The sequence below is a fragment of the Rhinoderma darwinii genome, chromosome 4 (assembly GCF_050947455.1).
Source record: "Rhinoderma darwinii isolate aRhiDar2 chromosome 4, aRhiDar2.hap1, whole genome shotgun sequence".
NCBI classification, from domain to species: domain Eukaryota; kingdom Metazoa; phylum Chordata; class Amphibia; order Anura; family Rhinodermatidae; genus Rhinoderma; species Rhinoderma darwinii.
Genome location: NC_134690.1, coordinates 353,763,068 through 353,779,953, shown reverse-complemented (window position 1 = coordinate 353,779,953; position 16,886 = coordinate 353,763,068). Strand labels below are relative to the sequence as shown.

At 36.4% G+C, this 16,886-nt stretch overlaps 1 protein-coding gene across 2 annotated transcripts; it reads left to right on the top strand.

Annotated features, from left to right (window-relative positions):
• Window positions 1–2,512: 2,512 nt before the first annotated feature.
• On the top strand, window positions 2,513–16,400 carry NKX2-2 (NK2 homeobox 2). 2 transcript variants are annotated; one of them, XM_075864497.1, is made up of 4 exons: window positions 2,513–2,733; window positions 10,037–10,722; window positions 11,913–12,221; window positions 15,330–16,400. In XM_075864497.1, exons 2-4 carry the CDS (start codon window positions 10,458–10,460, stop codon window positions 15,470–15,472), a joined length of 717 nt encoding a protein of 238 aa, XP_075720612.1. In that variant the 5' UTR covers window positions 2,513–2,733; window positions 10,037–10,457; the 3' UTR covers window positions 15,473–16,400. The 2 variants fall into 2 exon arrangements, with proteins under 2 accessions (XP_075720612.1, XP_075720611.1); XM_075864496.1 differs by lacking the exon at window positions 15,330–16,400 and having other exon boundaries at window positions 2,514–2,733; window positions 11,913–13,169.
• The last annotated feature ends 486 nt before the right edge of the window (window positions 16,401–16,886 follow it).

The window sequence follows — 16,886 nt, the reverse complement described above, 5'->3', positions numbered from 1 at the left end:
ATATAGCTCCATAAAATAGCCCGCAGTACACATTTTTTCAAAGAATCAAAAAAGTAACAAAAACTTTTAATAATAAACAGGGACGTTTTGACCCCAATGTGGATCTTTCTAGGACTTTTCCATACTTTAAAAAAATGTGTGCTGTGGTCTCTCTATTTTCTGTACTTGTATTGGAGTTGGATTGGCTACAACTCGATATGGCATGTTCCGGTTATATGCCTTATTTGAACAAAACTATTTCCATAAGTCTCTGGGATTGTGATGTGCTGCTGGTCTCTTTCTCTATGTATATAGCTCCACACACATTGCTCCCTGTAAATAGCGCCACACGCAATGCCCCCAGTAGATAGTGCAACACATAGTGTCCTTATAGATAGTGCCACGCATAGCCGCCCCTGTAAATAGTGCCACTCACACAGTGCCCCCTGTAGATAGTGCCACAAACAGTAAGAGCTGTATAAAGTGCCACTCATAGTGTGGGCTGTATATAGTCCCACTCACAATGCCCACTAAAAAAAATAAACCTTACATACTCAGCTGTCCCCACTTCCACATTCTATGTCCTCCAGCGCTGCAGCCTGGTCTCTTCTAACCAAGCCTGCTCCAGCAAAATGATGCAGTGGTGCAATGTCGTCATTGCACCACCTGCAGCACAGGTAAAGCGACAAATGGCAGGACAGGGAACTGATAGTTCTCTTGCCTCGCCAGCGCTAGTAAAACTGCTTAATTGTATTCATGTCCTAGGGATTTGGATACAATTGAGTGCAGGGGGACCCAGATTGGGATCCTTCTTCTCCCAGTTCTGCGAACCGGCTGTTATTTTACCAACTGACTTGGGAGAACTGGGGAGAAGCGGCCAGATCTCACCCCTAACTCTGGCATCAGTTGCATCCGTTTAAACCCCAGATACTGGTTCCATGGTGTAATGTTTACGCAGTGTGTGAATATAGCCTTAGTGGCTAAAAAGTTGAAGGAAAACTACTGGCACAACTGGTTCCAATATTTACACTGGGAATCATCTGTGCCTTGTTTTATTGCAAAATGTGTTCCAAATAAAGAAATTTTCCAAAACTAAAAAGGAAAATCTTAGTCAATTTTCATAATAAAATTTATCTACTAGGGTGATTTAACCTTCTGAAGTCAGTATTATTTTGCTCTGGTCCCTCAAATGCATGTTTCCAAGGTGTTTTGTTCACTACATGTCCTTAACACAACAAGGAAAACTGAAATGGCTACATGCTACTGTACAGGAAAAGTGGCCAAAATGACACATGAGATTGGCATACAAATGTGACAGGCTTGACATGTAGTACAATCATAGCCTCCAGTTTGCTGACATGCAATGACATGTGGTAGATTGCATTTTTGTATTTGGCCTGGTTAGTAAAGCTGGACATAGATGGAGCCATTTTTCAGTATAGTAGTGTTAGTAAATACGGGCACAGGAACATTTTCAATCATGTCTAATAATTTGCCAAACCAGGGAACAGACTTCCATAGTCTGGACCTAGTGTATCATGGTGTGCACAAGTAACAATAATACAATTCATTCACACAGAAAAGACAATCTTAATGATTAATATTATGTGTATGTGGGTACATTTCAATCTAACTTGAGAATGCAAGAATATGATATTGTATATAGAGCAGTAAAATCTATTTCCTGCATGCCATTTTCCTTAAAAAAAAAATCAAAAGAGCAAATAATATTGGTATTCACTCCAGTTTAGAGACACATTTTCCAATGTATGGACATCTTTAGTTTGTGATATTGTTACATCAACGAGCAGCTTAAGATATAATATAAAATGGTAATAAATGACTTGGAAATGTAATTCATAATGTACACTTGAAACTTAATGCCCATGGTATCTATACATAAAGCAACCCCAGGATTTACAATCTTTTCCACTGTTTACCAGCCCTGGAGATGATTTTACATAAGCCAGCTACATACAGACAATCATTCCTCGGCTCCAAGTTACAGAGCTTAAATGTTGCTCATACCTACTGGTCAGTGGAAACTAACCATAGGTCTATATCTACCAAAGCATGTGCTAGCACAGGTCATATCTGCAAATCTAATGCAAACTGTGCCCCACAGTAAAATCTGCTGCTACAGCTGGCTACTTAGTTGGCTACCCAAATATTTATTACAGGCAAAGCACAACTAAAGAATCCAAGTCACAACTATTCAGTGTGAGACATGAAGCTATCTATGAACCCTTTGTATATTGAACAGTGTGCACAGTCCTTGAGAGTGACAATATGCATTGAAGCAGGCGCAACTACTGGAAAACATAGACAGGTATATGCCAGATGAACGCTATCAAGAGAGAAAGGGTGTTTGCACTTATAACCAATTTATTACCGATGAACATATGGCCAATATTTTGCCTCACGTCACAGGGAAGAAAAACAAATAGATCCTGCAATTTGAGAGAGTGGGGGTGGGTGACAGTCAGTCTGCAGGAGGAACTTAGGGAGTAATAGACAGATATGAGCAGAGGGGAGTTTGTATGTGAGAGAGAAGGAGACATGTGGGTCAACTGAATAGAAGGACAAATAAATGTATTTGCACAGTGAGAGAAGTGCAGCAGAGTATGTGAGCTTGTGCCTAGAGTGCCACCTTATCTGTCTCTCCAACTCCTCCTTACTTACCTCTAGAAAGCTGAAACCCATCACTGTCCCCAGCTGTTCCTCTACTGGCTTCCTACTTTCATCTGCCACCAGGTGAGCTGATTTTCTCTTCGCTGTCTCTCTGCTTTGCACTCTAGCTGAAATAAAGTCTTACATCTCTATTCTTGAGCAGTTGTTTCCTCTGAAAGACTGGATTAAAGGGATAAGTTTATTTGCAAGTGCACAAAGAGGCTGCAAATCGTTTGATCTGAGCTGTGGATTGAAAACCTAAACTATCTGTCATCGTTTTGATGGGCTGAGATGCCGCTAATTTTGTTGCTATGTGATGTGGGTTTTAATGCACAAGTAATGACATTTTATAAATCCTACTTGAACAATTGTTGGCAGGGAAAACCTCATCTCTGTGGGGCAGCAGGTGGCTCAGCCACTGTGCATGGACTATACAGCTTCTGCTGACCAGGGTCCGGTAATTTACTGGAGCAGTGGAGAAGACAGGTGACATACATTACAAGTAGCACTAGTGCCTGCAGATGGTCTGTTAGATAACTGGTTAATAAATCAAGCTCACTTCTCTGTCTGGGCTTCCACTGTATGTGATTTGAGATCCTATCTGTTGGGTTAGTGCTGCTGGTTATTTTCCTCCTTTGGTCTTCATGTAGTGAAAATACATTTTTATTTACCTGTGTTGCTGAAGCACCATCCTTGCTCATGATGGATACTTCTGACTTATATTGTAGACCTGCGTTGGCTAATGGCTTAAGAGTCCTGCAGAACACTTTAAGATGTCAGTGGACCAAGATCCCTCTAGTATTACCCTGTCCTTCTGCAGACAGTGAAGTGTGATGGGAACTCTTGAGCAATTCTCTTTTGAGTCAGCAGAGACCGCTGGATGATCAGTAATGTTGCACCATCTCTGGTAGACTCCTTCTTCACCAAGATGATTTCTCTCCTGTCTCATATCCCTTATGACTTGCACAGCAATTATCATTATGAATACGGCATGTATTAAAAAGAACATACTTTACTGGTATCTTAATTTTCCATAGCAAATCCTGTTTATCCAGAAATAATACATATAACATGTGCACCTCTGTGTCCTTCATTCATTATCACAGTTTGGCTCCAACCTCACACAGATGTCCTGCAGGGGATCGTTTTGTAGCAGCCACGTTTAGATAAGGATATGCTTAAAGCATTGTATTTCATTTTGAAAAATAAACGTGAAATCAGGCCATAAAATACTGAGTTTTATCATTCTAGGCTTGAAATGGCTATTTCCGCAGGGAAAATAACGGTGCTTAATCTCCTTGTGACATATTTAATCATTCCTGGAGCGGAGAAGATGAATAAAGAGAAAATGTTTGCCTGGGGGAAACAAAGGGTTTGATTTTCATATTAAACGCTCATAATGGACAGCACATAAAATAAAAACCCTAGGGCTATGCCATAGTTTTGCCCTTAAATATACCCAGGCTATACATTAAGCTGGTGCCGGTGCATTCATTAATGTAGCCTACAGTATGCGCAATCCCAGAGCTAAATCCTCCTGTGTAGCCTCAGGATATATCCACATCATGGAATGTGACTGATACAAAGAATAAATCCTCAGCTTATTTCCTCAGAATGGGTTTATCACACTTTGGTGAAATAGAATAAAAATTCCAATTTAGATTGTTGTATTTTGAACAAATAATTAATAGCTTGTCATGGGGAAGTGCCTAAGGTGAATGAGTTTACTTTGCATTGATTTATATGCATTTGATCTAACCCCTAATAGAAGGTGCAGTCAAACCTGTATAGTCTTTAACGGTTTGTATATAGTTAATACAATCTATTATATCTGCAGAGTAGAGAATTGGCATCAAATCACAGATTTATCAGGGTTGTCCAAGACAGCCCTTGAGGGCCACAATCCTATCAGAGTTGTATGGATTTTATTAAATGCTTTCTTAACGACTCTCAATGAATGTATGGTCTGTTATGTTGTATGGTCGTTTTGGTTTTGGATGCCTTTTATGAGTTTAATAGATAGCTGAAGGTATTGTCAGTAGTAGTGTCATCGTGTGGTTATTATTTTAACTTTTCATTGAAGCCTTTTGATTTCCACCTGTGCTTGTTTATGTGTCATTTGTTGTGCTTTTAGCAAATATTGTCTATAAAATAATTGGCAGAACTAGACTATGATTGCCTCCAAGTTGATTTTAAGTGTTGCACCAATTCAGAATATCAAGTCCTAGATGGAGAAGAGTATCCATCCCAACAAAGCCTTTGTGTCAGCTTCAGTAATCCTCAGCAGAGCGTTAAGGTGTAATATGTTTTGTTTGTCTGAAGTGAATGAAAAAGAAAACAATTGCTTGCACCTTGGAACTATTCAAACAATAGACTAATCCACTTGAAGCTTGTTATCTGAGCTGTGTTGTGTGATGAGCAGCGGGTCAGCCTTATATGTCATACTGTAGGAGATATAATGATGCTATTGAGCACTTTAATGAACGAAATTACATTAGCTTTATCAATGCACATCCGTTATGCTCACATCAGATATTATGACTATATGCCAGGAGAAGGGCAGAACTCTGCAGACTGGCATTGTGTCGTTTTCATGAGCCATCACTAAAGGGTGTTAGTTTTCTGGTGGTGCCCTGTATAGTGCAGCTTTTTGGATTTTGTACAAGACTCTTCTTGTGTTTCCTATCATGCTATAAAAATGCAGTCACAACAAGTTTCATTAAAGGAAAATAAACAGTCATGTCCCTGCTTCATGCAGGGGAGTCATGAATTTTAGATGAGATAATCTTCTGATAGATGGGGAAAAAATGCATCTTGCTCTGAAATACTCTAGCGGTGTTATAATCCAATTGTCAAAAAGACAGGTCATTATCTAGGAACTTTCAATATATAGGAGAAATAATAGTGGGAGAAGGGAAAGAGAGGTGTTAAGAGAGATTAAGAAATAAAGCCATGTAGAGACAGAGAACTGGCTGGTGAGAGAGAGAGAGAGAGAGAGAGAGAGAGAGAGAGAGAGAGATGGAGCTGAGTATTGGAGAGATGAGAAGAAGATGGCATGAGATAGGAAAATGAGGCATGAGGCAATGAGTGTGATGGGAGTTAGGGAAATATTACTATAGACTATAAATATAAATGGTTGCATGAACTGCTGTAAACGGAGGGACCCGAAATCAATCATTTTTTATTTTCACTTTATGGCAGGAAGTCGAGAAATTGAACATATAGAAAAGACAGATAGACGATTGTGGGGGTGGGTTTGTTTGTTTTTTGTTATGTTTTTGTCTTTGTAGTTGGGGGGTTGCATTTCGGACTTTATTAAGGATTATATTCCATATGTAAGCCTATAGTCTATAGCTAGGACTATATTATATATTTAGGGATATATTATAGAACTTGGGGAGCCTATATAGAGTCATGGAAAAATGAGTAAAAAATATCCAGTTCACCTAGTAGGCTAACAGTAGAAAAATGTATGAATAAGTATATATATATATATATATATATATATATATATATATATATATATATATATATATATATATACTGTATGTGTGTGTGTGTGTGTGTGTGTGTGTATACACATATATGTGTGTCTATATATACAAATGTATGTGTATGGTATGTTAAGTGTATGCTGTGTGTGTGTGTGTGTGTGTGTGTGTGTGTGTGTGTGTGTGTGTGTGTGTGTGTGTGTGTGTGTGTGTGTGTGTATACACATATATGTGTGTCTATATATACAAATGTATGTGTATGGTATGTTAAGTGTATGGTGTGTGTGTGTGTGTGTGTGTGTGTGTGTGTGTGTGTGTGTGTGTGTGTGTGTGTCAGTGGTATGGGAGCAGAAAGAACATCTACTGATTAGTAGAGAGGACATTCTCTACTACTACAAGCCGAAAGTCGGGTGCCCTGTGCTATAAAGCTACCTGTAAAAGTAAACAGGTAAATAGTAGCAGAGAGCACTTGAGCTGAAGTGCAGCCACTTATCACAGTCACATCTCTTTCCTCCTTGCTCACTTGTTCAAATAATCCCACAACTCTTCCCAATTCCCAAACAGTAACACTGACCCTGTGCTGCATCTATGACCCCCTTCCCCATTTACACACATGTTCGTGTAGTCCCTAAATAATACAAGGCAATATCATATACTGATATAGAAGCTCTTAACTGCATACCATCATCATCATTAAAATGATACAACTACATACATTTCCACCCCACCCCCCATTCATCTATGTACGCTAAGCTTGGATACATTAAATAATTGAAATATTTTTTTGTCGCTGTTTTGGCAGAATATAACATAAGATAGGACAATAATTAACAAATATGTCTAAAGTATTTAGTCATTCATTAAAGCTACAGAGGCAGAGAGCATAATCTCTTTAAAAAAAAAACTATAATAAAGACGCCTTAACTGATAGGATAAATACGAAATAACGAAATTAAAATTCATATGCATAAAGCTTGCCTCATTGAAATAGATAGATAGATAGATAGATAGATAGATAGATAGATAGATAGATAGATAGATAGATAGATAGATAGATAGATAGATAGATAGATAGATAGATAGATAGATAGATAGATAGATAGATATTGAACATATTAGATACATGTTAGAACATATTAGATAGATAGATTTTAAATTACAATAATGCTAACATATCTAATTTTCAATAAATTTTTAATGCAGCGACTGGTAGGTAATTGGTTAAATCTACTAATTAGTAACTTGAGTAAACAAATAAGAATAAATCTTTGATTTAAAAAACACAAGTTTGTTACTGTACACGAAAACACGAGTCTCCTTATATAATTGCTTCTTCGACATGTACTAGAAATTGTGAGATATGTATGTTTATGTATATATGTTTTGTACATATTTACAGTATAAAGTCTTTTTTCATGTGCATGAATACAATATATTCTAATACAAGACGTGAAATTCTTACCTCTTCTTTTATTATTATTATTATTATTATTATTATTATTATTATTATTATTATTATTATTATTTTTGTTGTTCATTTTATATTTTTATTGTAAATAAAAACTATACATTATGTATTCAGATACATATTCACGGAAAATTACGCTTGCACATGTAGATTATTAACCACTGTAATGGGTTTATAGCACATGGGCAGTATATACGGACAAATATTCCACCTAATGCTCGTTTTCAGCAAGCAGTTCAGATGAATGGAGTCCTTGTGTGCTTTGTGTGACTAATGAGCCACAAGTCCATGTATCAGGAAATATTTACCTGTCAGGTGGTCCAAAAGAGGCTACTGTTCTAGCCAGCACCTGACTGATAATGATTAGAGATAAGGATTTGGGGTCTCCAGGCATCAGGTCTACCTTGTAAGCAGCATGTCTTAATTCTGCAAGATATTCATTAATTAGACTTAAGCAATCATTTCCCAAATTAAGGGTATTTTACTATTCACTAGATTAATCCAAATAAAAATTGGATTTGAATGTTTTCATTGCAAATTGTCACAAAAGTCTAATATAATAAAGGAAATTATCGTTTGACTTCATCATGGTATCGTATTAATTGTATATCCAAATCTAACTTTCCATTCGGATATTTATTTATTTTTATTCTAAAATAATTCTCTTGAATTTAGAACATTTTTGTATTAGTTAAAATTATATTGCCTAAATGCACCAAATAACTTAACCATTTCTTTGCCAAGCCAACCTGCAGCCGGCAAAGGGTTAAAGCTGCGGCAGGGCTGAGAACTGAATGAAGAGATAGCCCCATTGAAAGAGGTTGAATGCCATGACAACTAGCAACAACCTCAGATTTATCCCAAACAGTTAGGGCACATTGTAAGAGGGCGTCAATCATGTATTATTTGGCTACTGAAATAAATGCAAAAACTGAGCCCTGACAAAAGCATCCAACAGGAGCCGGACATTTGTCTACATTTCGCCCATTGTCCGCAGCTTAGCAATCGGTTTGTATTTGTGTTTGCCCGGGTCCGACCACCCAGGATGAGCTGGGGGCTTGCTAAGACCCATGGCATTGTCACACACATCACATACTAGATGGGAGGCACACAGATACTGAAATCAACTGATCAACAATAATCCATTGGCTTTTTTTTTTCTCTCCTGCATCTCCCAGACGTTTTTCTCTTGCTGTACAGTGGTGGGAGAAAGTCAGGGAACTTCCATAGACCCCCTTTATGACCACCAGAACTCACAGATCCCTAAACCCTTCTCCAATATCAAAGTCATTTTCATTAGCATATTAAACAATTTATAAAAATAAAGAAAAACAAATACAGTTATATTAAAAATTACTATAAACTATAATAATAGTATAGGTAGGAAATAATATTAGTTAACATAGTGCTAAAATACTACAATATATTACATAATAAATGATGCGTAGGTAACATAAAACAACACAAATATTTAATATACATTAAATACATAATGCTAATATTCACATTGCCTAAATGGCTGTAATATTTTTAATTTAATCAAAGTGTATATATATATATATATATATATATATATATATATATATATATATATATATATATATATAATTAGGATTTCTCTAAATAAATCAAAAGAGATAAACAGGTAGTAATTGACACATCTCAACAATAGACAGACCGTATTTAAGGTAATACTTACATCACACCTACGTTATCTTATTTACAACCATCACACATACAAATTGCTCTGTATTTCCTCCTGAGAACCCATCAAAGCTAATGGTCAGGTTTATTTTACATAGTAACATTGTTACAAGGTGTCTAGACACTACAATGGCCATGGTTTACCTTTAACAAAGAGCCAATCTCCCAGGATGATTACATTTCTACACACTTTAGTTTATTTTGGAGCAAAGTAGAATCAATTACTTGCTTTTTAATTTATACTACTCATCCCTAAGCCCCAACCACAATATTGACCTAAGAGGTTTACATAAGTTGGTCTCTTGCCATTTGAATAGCATCTTGTTTAGGTAAAGCCCAATATCTTGAGTGGGTCTTGTAGGTTCTGTAAATACTCAATATTCTGCTTTGCTACAAATCTCCTTTTTTTTTTCTAAAGGATGAGGAGAAAGCAGCGGAGAGAGGGTGACAATTTGTTTAAACGTGGTCTCAAGTGTGCAGAATCTCAGCTACTTGGAGGTCCTTTGTATGTAAATACTATGTAAAAGGCCCTCCCCATCTTTGTAATTAATTGACACGTTATACCACTCATCATGTGCTGAAGCACCAATGGTAAAGGCTCCGATCTCCCCAAAACCCACAATTTCACATCTGCAAACACTGTCTTCATCCACTTGACTCCCAGGACCCGCCCACACGTGGCCAAGCTTTCTGGATCCTAATGTACTTTTTCTCCTCTCTGCAGGTTCATGTGTGAAGACCCAACCTTATATGGACTCATCACTCCAGCTATGGCTTATTTTTTTCAGGCAGCAGGCAACTGCTCAGTGTGCTCCAGCCAGACCCTGAAGTGAGCACACTTTGGCATTTTTCCTGGAGTTACAAACTATTTGAGAGGAGCTTGTGTGCTCTTGTGCTCTGTGATATCACTCATCTGCAGCAGATCCACCAACAAGCTGCCTGTGAAGCCCTGTGTGTGGGCTCTTCTGCTGCTGCTGCTGCTGCTGCTCCTGCTGCTGCTGCTGCTGCTGCTCTTGTTTTTCCCTCCAACTAAACCGTTTTGTTTTTTTGTGGCAAAGAGGATTGTTGTTGTTGTTGTAGTTGTTATCATCATCATTATCATCACCATCATCATCACTGGTTGACTGCAACCTTCTTAGGGGAACATGTCTTCTTTAACCAACAACACCAAAACTGGGTTTTCTGTCAAGGACATTTTAGATTTGCCTGACACCAATGATGAAGAAGGATCCGTTACTGAAGGGGCTGATGAAGATACAGAAGGATCTGAGCCCCCCAAAAAATCTGGGGGGCTAGGTCAGAGCACCATAGAAGCTGTGCAAGGTCTGCCTCTGAAAAATCCCTTCTATGACAATAGCGATAATCCTTATACACGGTGGCTGGCTACTACTGAGAGCATCCAGTATTCCTGTAAGTACCTGCTATGGAGACTGATTCTACTAATCTAGTATCATTTATAATATTCTATAATAGACATTGATCAGAAAGGGGGGTAATAAGCAAAGGGAAACATAATGTATCCACAGATAATATATATTAGAGACCTTCCCCCAATCAGGATGCTATTGCTGTGTTTGTGCTGATATGTCTTCAGTCTCTAGATAAAACACAAATAAACGATAACTACACTTTCTAGTTACAATTCTTCATACAGAGAGATCTTTGTGTAGAAGAACTGTCTTTTTGGCAGGAAAATAAAATGTCTACGCGAGGCTAAGGCTGTGCTCCTCAATGAATGAATTGTTGGTTATTCTTTAAAAATCAATTCACGTATCGTGGACGAAAATAGCCCCCTGTAGTCAAAGAGAAAAACTTCTAAACGACCCATAATTTACCAGCTCTTCATATTTTACCAAACTGGAATGTATGGATCCTCTGGATATAGCAGAAAGGTCAATGCGGGAGGGAAACAGATATTGAAACCATTCAGAGTCTCTACTCGGGGCTTGATTTATAAATAAAGATAAACTAATATAAGTATAAACAACTATATAAACATAAAGATATTTATATATAAATATATATATATATATATATATATATAGATATATAGATATATATATATATATATATATATATATATATATATATATATATATATATATATATATATAGTAGATGTACACAGAGAGATAAATAGATAACAGATTTTTTTAAATAAAAAATGCAAGTGCTATGTTTATTTTAGATTCATAATGATTAATTAAATAATTTAATATTTTCTAGATAATCATAGTTTATATTATGTATGAAATTAATATATCTTATGGATAGATAGATAGATAGATAGATAGATAGATAGATAGATAGATAGATAGATAGATAGATAGATAGATAGATGCGTGGATATATATATATATATATATATATATATATATATATATATATATATATATATATATATGGATCAACGTATGCCGATAGATAGATAGATAGATAGATAGATAGATAGATAGATAGATAGATAGATAGATAGATAGATAGATAGATAGATAGATAGATAGATAGATAGATAGATAGATAGATAGATACTGATGTTACTGTGTTCTTATGATGGCAAATACCCCCAGTGATTTACCCCTGTTTTGGACTTTTTGCAGTACATGGCTTTGCATCCACCAATTCCCAACAAGACTCCTCACCCAAATCTCCAGAACCCTCAGCTGATGAATCCCCAGACAACGACAAGGAAACATCAAGCAGTGCAGACTCTGGGAAGAAAAGGAAAAGACGGGTCCTGTTCTCCAAGGCACAGACATATGAACTAGAGAGAAGGTTCAGGCAGCAGAGGTACCTGTCAGCACCAGAGAGAGAGCACTTGGCAAGCTTGATCCGCCTCACACCCACGCAGGTGAAGATATGGTTCCAGAACCACAGGTACAAGATGAAGAGGGCACGGGCAGAGAAAGGTATGGAAGTCACCCCTCTTCCCTCACCTAGACGGGTGGCAGTACCAGTCTTAGTCAGAGATGGTAAACCATGCCACACGCTGAAAGCTCAGGACTTAGCAGCCACTTTCCCAGCTGGCATCCCTTTCTCAGCATATAGCGCCCAGTCATTACAGCATATGCAATATAATGCCCAGTACAGCTCTGCCAGTAACCCCCAATACCCAACAGCTCATCACTTGGTGCAAGCCCAACAGTGGACTTGGTGAACTTTTATTTTCAGAGACTGATGTACTCCAAAATGGTGAAAAAGACTGCTGGGTAAAATAAGAAACATTATTATTAAAATTATTATTATTATATTATAATTATTTTATTATTATATTATTATTATTATTGATTATGTTTTTTGTTTTTTATTTTCTTTTTTTTTACGGAGGTCAGATCATCTTGAAAAAAAAAAAAATTCTGGTACTTGTATTTCATGTTTACAAAACTCCTCCATGACACTGAACCTGCCTACCTACAAGAGAAAAATTATTTCTGCTTTTTGTGTTCTTTTTTTAAATTATTTTTTTTTTGTAAAGTATGTTTGTGTGCTGTAGAGATGTTGTCAGTCGTACATAAAGCAAGTGGAATCACTTTAAAAATATAGAGAATTTTATTTCCTCTTTTATATGAAACTTTAAATATTTATGGCCATGTATAAATTCCGACGAACTATTAGATTTTTTTTTGTAAATATTTGTGGTTATTGTTGTCACCAGTAACCTTCAGGGCGTTTTTATGCAATTATTCCCAAATCACAAAAGCAGAACACAATAAAAAAAAATACATTTGAAAGTCATTTACATAGAAATATGCATCTGATTATGTATGATTTAAAAAAAAGAAAAAGAAAAAAAAAGTAACCGAAAAAAACTTCCGCCTCCTTGGGAGATTTTCACTTTTTATAAGAATTTTAATAAAATGATGTGTTAAAAAATAAAAAGGTGTGCTTGAGTTTTTGGATAGGAAATAATATATTGGCTATACCATGATATGTTATTTTTTTTGCCATTCTTATTATTAACACTATGATTTTATTTATATGATATTAATATTATGATTACATCTATGATCGCTGCTGCTGCTATTATTATTATTATTATTATTATTATTATTATTACTACTACTACTACTGCTATTTTTATGTTATGTATATTATAATTAGTATTAGTAGTATAAGTATTATTTTTATTGGTCTCTTGTATAATTTTTCTTAGAATTAGCTATAGTATATAGCTAATGGACATTTTGAGCGCAAATGTTTACTGCTTAAATGTAGGTAATGGCTCTATACAATCCAAAGTTGAGGAATTACTTGAAACACAAGCTTTTCAGCGATGTTATTTCTGTGCTATGTGTTTGCCTAGTTACGATTGCTCTATTTGTCTATGTGAAGAGGTAGCAGAGGTAAAGTAAGGTAGCACAAGAAATAAACCCCACTTACTTCACCAGTAGAGAGACCCTTCAGGAGAAAAACCTCTCAGTCTTATAACAACACTTCTATTCTTTGCCTGCTTTAGAAAGTGAGAGGAAATCTTGTTATTCTAGTGGCTTAATTTAGCTTTTCTAGGAAACACAGGTTGTGTCATTGTTGTCTTTTAGCCAATATTTAGTCTCTTTTGCTCTTGCAATGATAGTTATGACTATTCCTGATACTGGCTTTAATAGCAGAGTATGCTATATATACGTTAGAAAAAAATATTTTGGATAATATGTTGTACAGGTTTAACCAGAATCTATCTATCTATCTATCTATCTATCTATCTATCATCTATCTATCTATCTATCTATCTATCTATCTATCTATCTATCTATCTATCTATCTATCTATCTATCTATCTATCTATCTATCTATCTATCTATCTATCTATCGCTAAATCCTCACTCTTTTATCTTTACAAATAGAGTAGATAGGTATAATTCCCAGATACAGAATGTATCACAGTACGCAGCTACTAAAACGGAAAATTAACCCTGACTCTAAACCTCCCTGATGAACTGTAATTTAGTGTTAAATGCCTTTATAAACTAATTGTTAACTATAATTAGATTTTTAGGTGCACAAGTTAGCCTTTATTGCTAACTAATAAAGCGTGGGTATTTTGTAACTACTGTAGATTGTGCAATGTATGAGTTGTTATTGTTGAACATGTAATATACTTAGGCTGTACGACAGGTATGATAGAAATCAGACACACACATATATATATATTTGCTTGTGGATTATGTGGCACGGGACTACAAGTCCCAGTAACTTCTAGCTTGTACCTGAGTCAATAAAAGCAGTGAAGTCTTGTGTGGCCATAACCCCTCTGGCCTTAAATATCCCCCTCTAATAGGGCAGTTTGGCGCAGTCTATCTTTGAACAATATACAGTAGACATTACACAGCAACACAATAAGAAAGGCTGGTAGTTGAGGATGTAAGAGGCGTGCATATTAACAAGGCCACACTGAATGAGACCCAGGGGGACAGAGCACAGAGAGATAGTAGTGATTTCTCTTTTTTTGCTGCCTCTATTCTTCTTCTTCTTGTGGTTGCAGCTATTGAATGGGTTTATCAGGAGCAGTGCATCCCAGAGTCAGGGAGAACTGTCCTAGGGGTTTTGTTCTGCCTGTCAGTTGGCTCCATTGTGATCCAACTTGTACACTCTGTATTCCATATGGACAGCTGGGCTGAGGGAGGGCAGAAAGACACTCTCACAAAACCCAAATTGTGTCCAGCATTGAAAACCAGCATTGTTGTCTGTGAAAGGAAGACGAATTAAAAATTCGTGCTATATTTATTCGTGTGGAAGAAGAACCTCTAAGGGAATAACAGGCCCCATTTTTTATTTGTCCTGGCCCCTGACAAGTTTGTCTGTCATTCAACAGGAAATTAGAGGCCAGGCTATAAAATAAAATGACACTTTATGCAGACATCATAATTACACATCAAGGAATAGTTTCTAAAGCCTGGGAAATCATGAATGTCCATTGATAGAATACAAGTCGCTGACTGTCCTCCATAATACATCATAACATTGTAGTGCAAGTCTTTATAAACCCATCTGACCCATTGTATCCATGTCTTCCTTTTTAGTGAGGGCACAACTGTCGAAGACAATTTGGGACCCACTGTACCTAAGATTTGTGACTTTAGATGCACCTGCTGGCACCTGTAATCGCTTTAGTCTGTTACATATTAACAAAAGTGTTGGGAAAATCGATATAAACCTACAATAATGGACAAGACAAGAAGGGATTCTGCTTGTTTCACACACGTAGGAGTAGAAAAGAGCAAAGAAAAAAAATCTGGACATTGTAATTAATTGAATATTTACATTGACTGGCGGATACAAAGTCTCTTGTATATATCAACATTATTTCAATGCTTCAATTGTGCTGTGTCCTTCACCAGACAGTGCTGACAAGAGGACTGACAAGAGTTGTACTGCACACATTCATGTTAAAGACCGTGTAAAGGAACTCATTATTAAAGAATACATGAATTAAGGTGAATAATTGCTGCAGGGAAATGGAGGCTTGGTAAATATCTGCTTAACCAGCTTTATCTAAGTTGATTAGGAGATATTTAGGGATAGAGGAAATTGGAACTTGGTCTTTAAGGCTAATGCAATATGGAGACACTGACATTGAAATTGGATATACAGTTTTCAGGAGCTTGTGTGAGCTGCAAAGGAAAGGTTTCTGGGGAGGAGAGTGGATTTTATTTCCTATACTGTTTGGAGATCAGTCATGAATGAAGCTACCAGGACTTATAGCCTGAGCTCTGCTCTCTACCTATTGACCATTAGGCTTAGACCAGAGCTAGTAATATGGATCTTCGGATCTGCTCAAGAGTCTGGTCATTGAGAAGCTAATTCAATATTTACCAAAGTACAATGACATTTCTCAGTTGTGTTTATGAGGGACAATTACCAAGTAATTGGCTGAAGTGGTAAAACAAAGCTTACTATTTAGGGGGAAATACAGTACATGCTCATAATGGGGCAAGCATTAACCCTATGGAAGCATCACACATAATAATTATTATTATTATTATTATTGTTATTATTTTTATTATTTTATTTCAGTGTATTTTTTTTTCAAGTGACTTTATAGTAAGTTATGTTATGTGGATTATGCAGGTTGTGTCTGGTACATATCAGTCAAACAGTATTTAAATATTATATTTATCATTAAAATTAACATTGCCTTCCTATCGTGCATTTTTTTTCTCTTTCCTTTATTTCCTTGTATTTAATAAAACTACTAACAACTAGCACGTTTGTGAGATATATATACATCTCTCTATCTCTCTCACCTCACTATAGTTGACTCTTGCGGTGTCTGCTGTAGAACTACAAATCTCAGCTTGACCTAGCTGGAGCGCCCAGTTTGCATTTTGTGGTCATCATACATTGTATGACTATATTCTTTATAGGATATTGCTGTTTGCAGTTTTGCAGGAAATATGCACTTATGATTTTCAGGAGACCAGGCACACAATGACACTTTGACCAAAACTATATATCATCTCCGTATCCTAGTGAACAGCCAAATATAGCTCCATCTCCAAAACGCTCTTCAGCCCTTGCTATCTCTGAAAGGAAGTAATCTAGTTTTATTGCTTTTTAAGGCTTTGTTTTGGGTCAAC

Bases quoted from the DNA above. Each gene is read 5' to 3' on its own strand.
- NKX2-2 (XM_075864496.1), top strand. From the start codon at position 10,458: ATGTCTTCTTTAACCAACAACACCAAAACTGGGTTTTCTGTCAAGGAC. The intron at 10,723-11,912 runs GTAAGTACCTGC...GACTTTTTGCAG, and splicing joins TGAGAGCATCCAGTATTCCT to TACATGGCTTTGCATCCACC.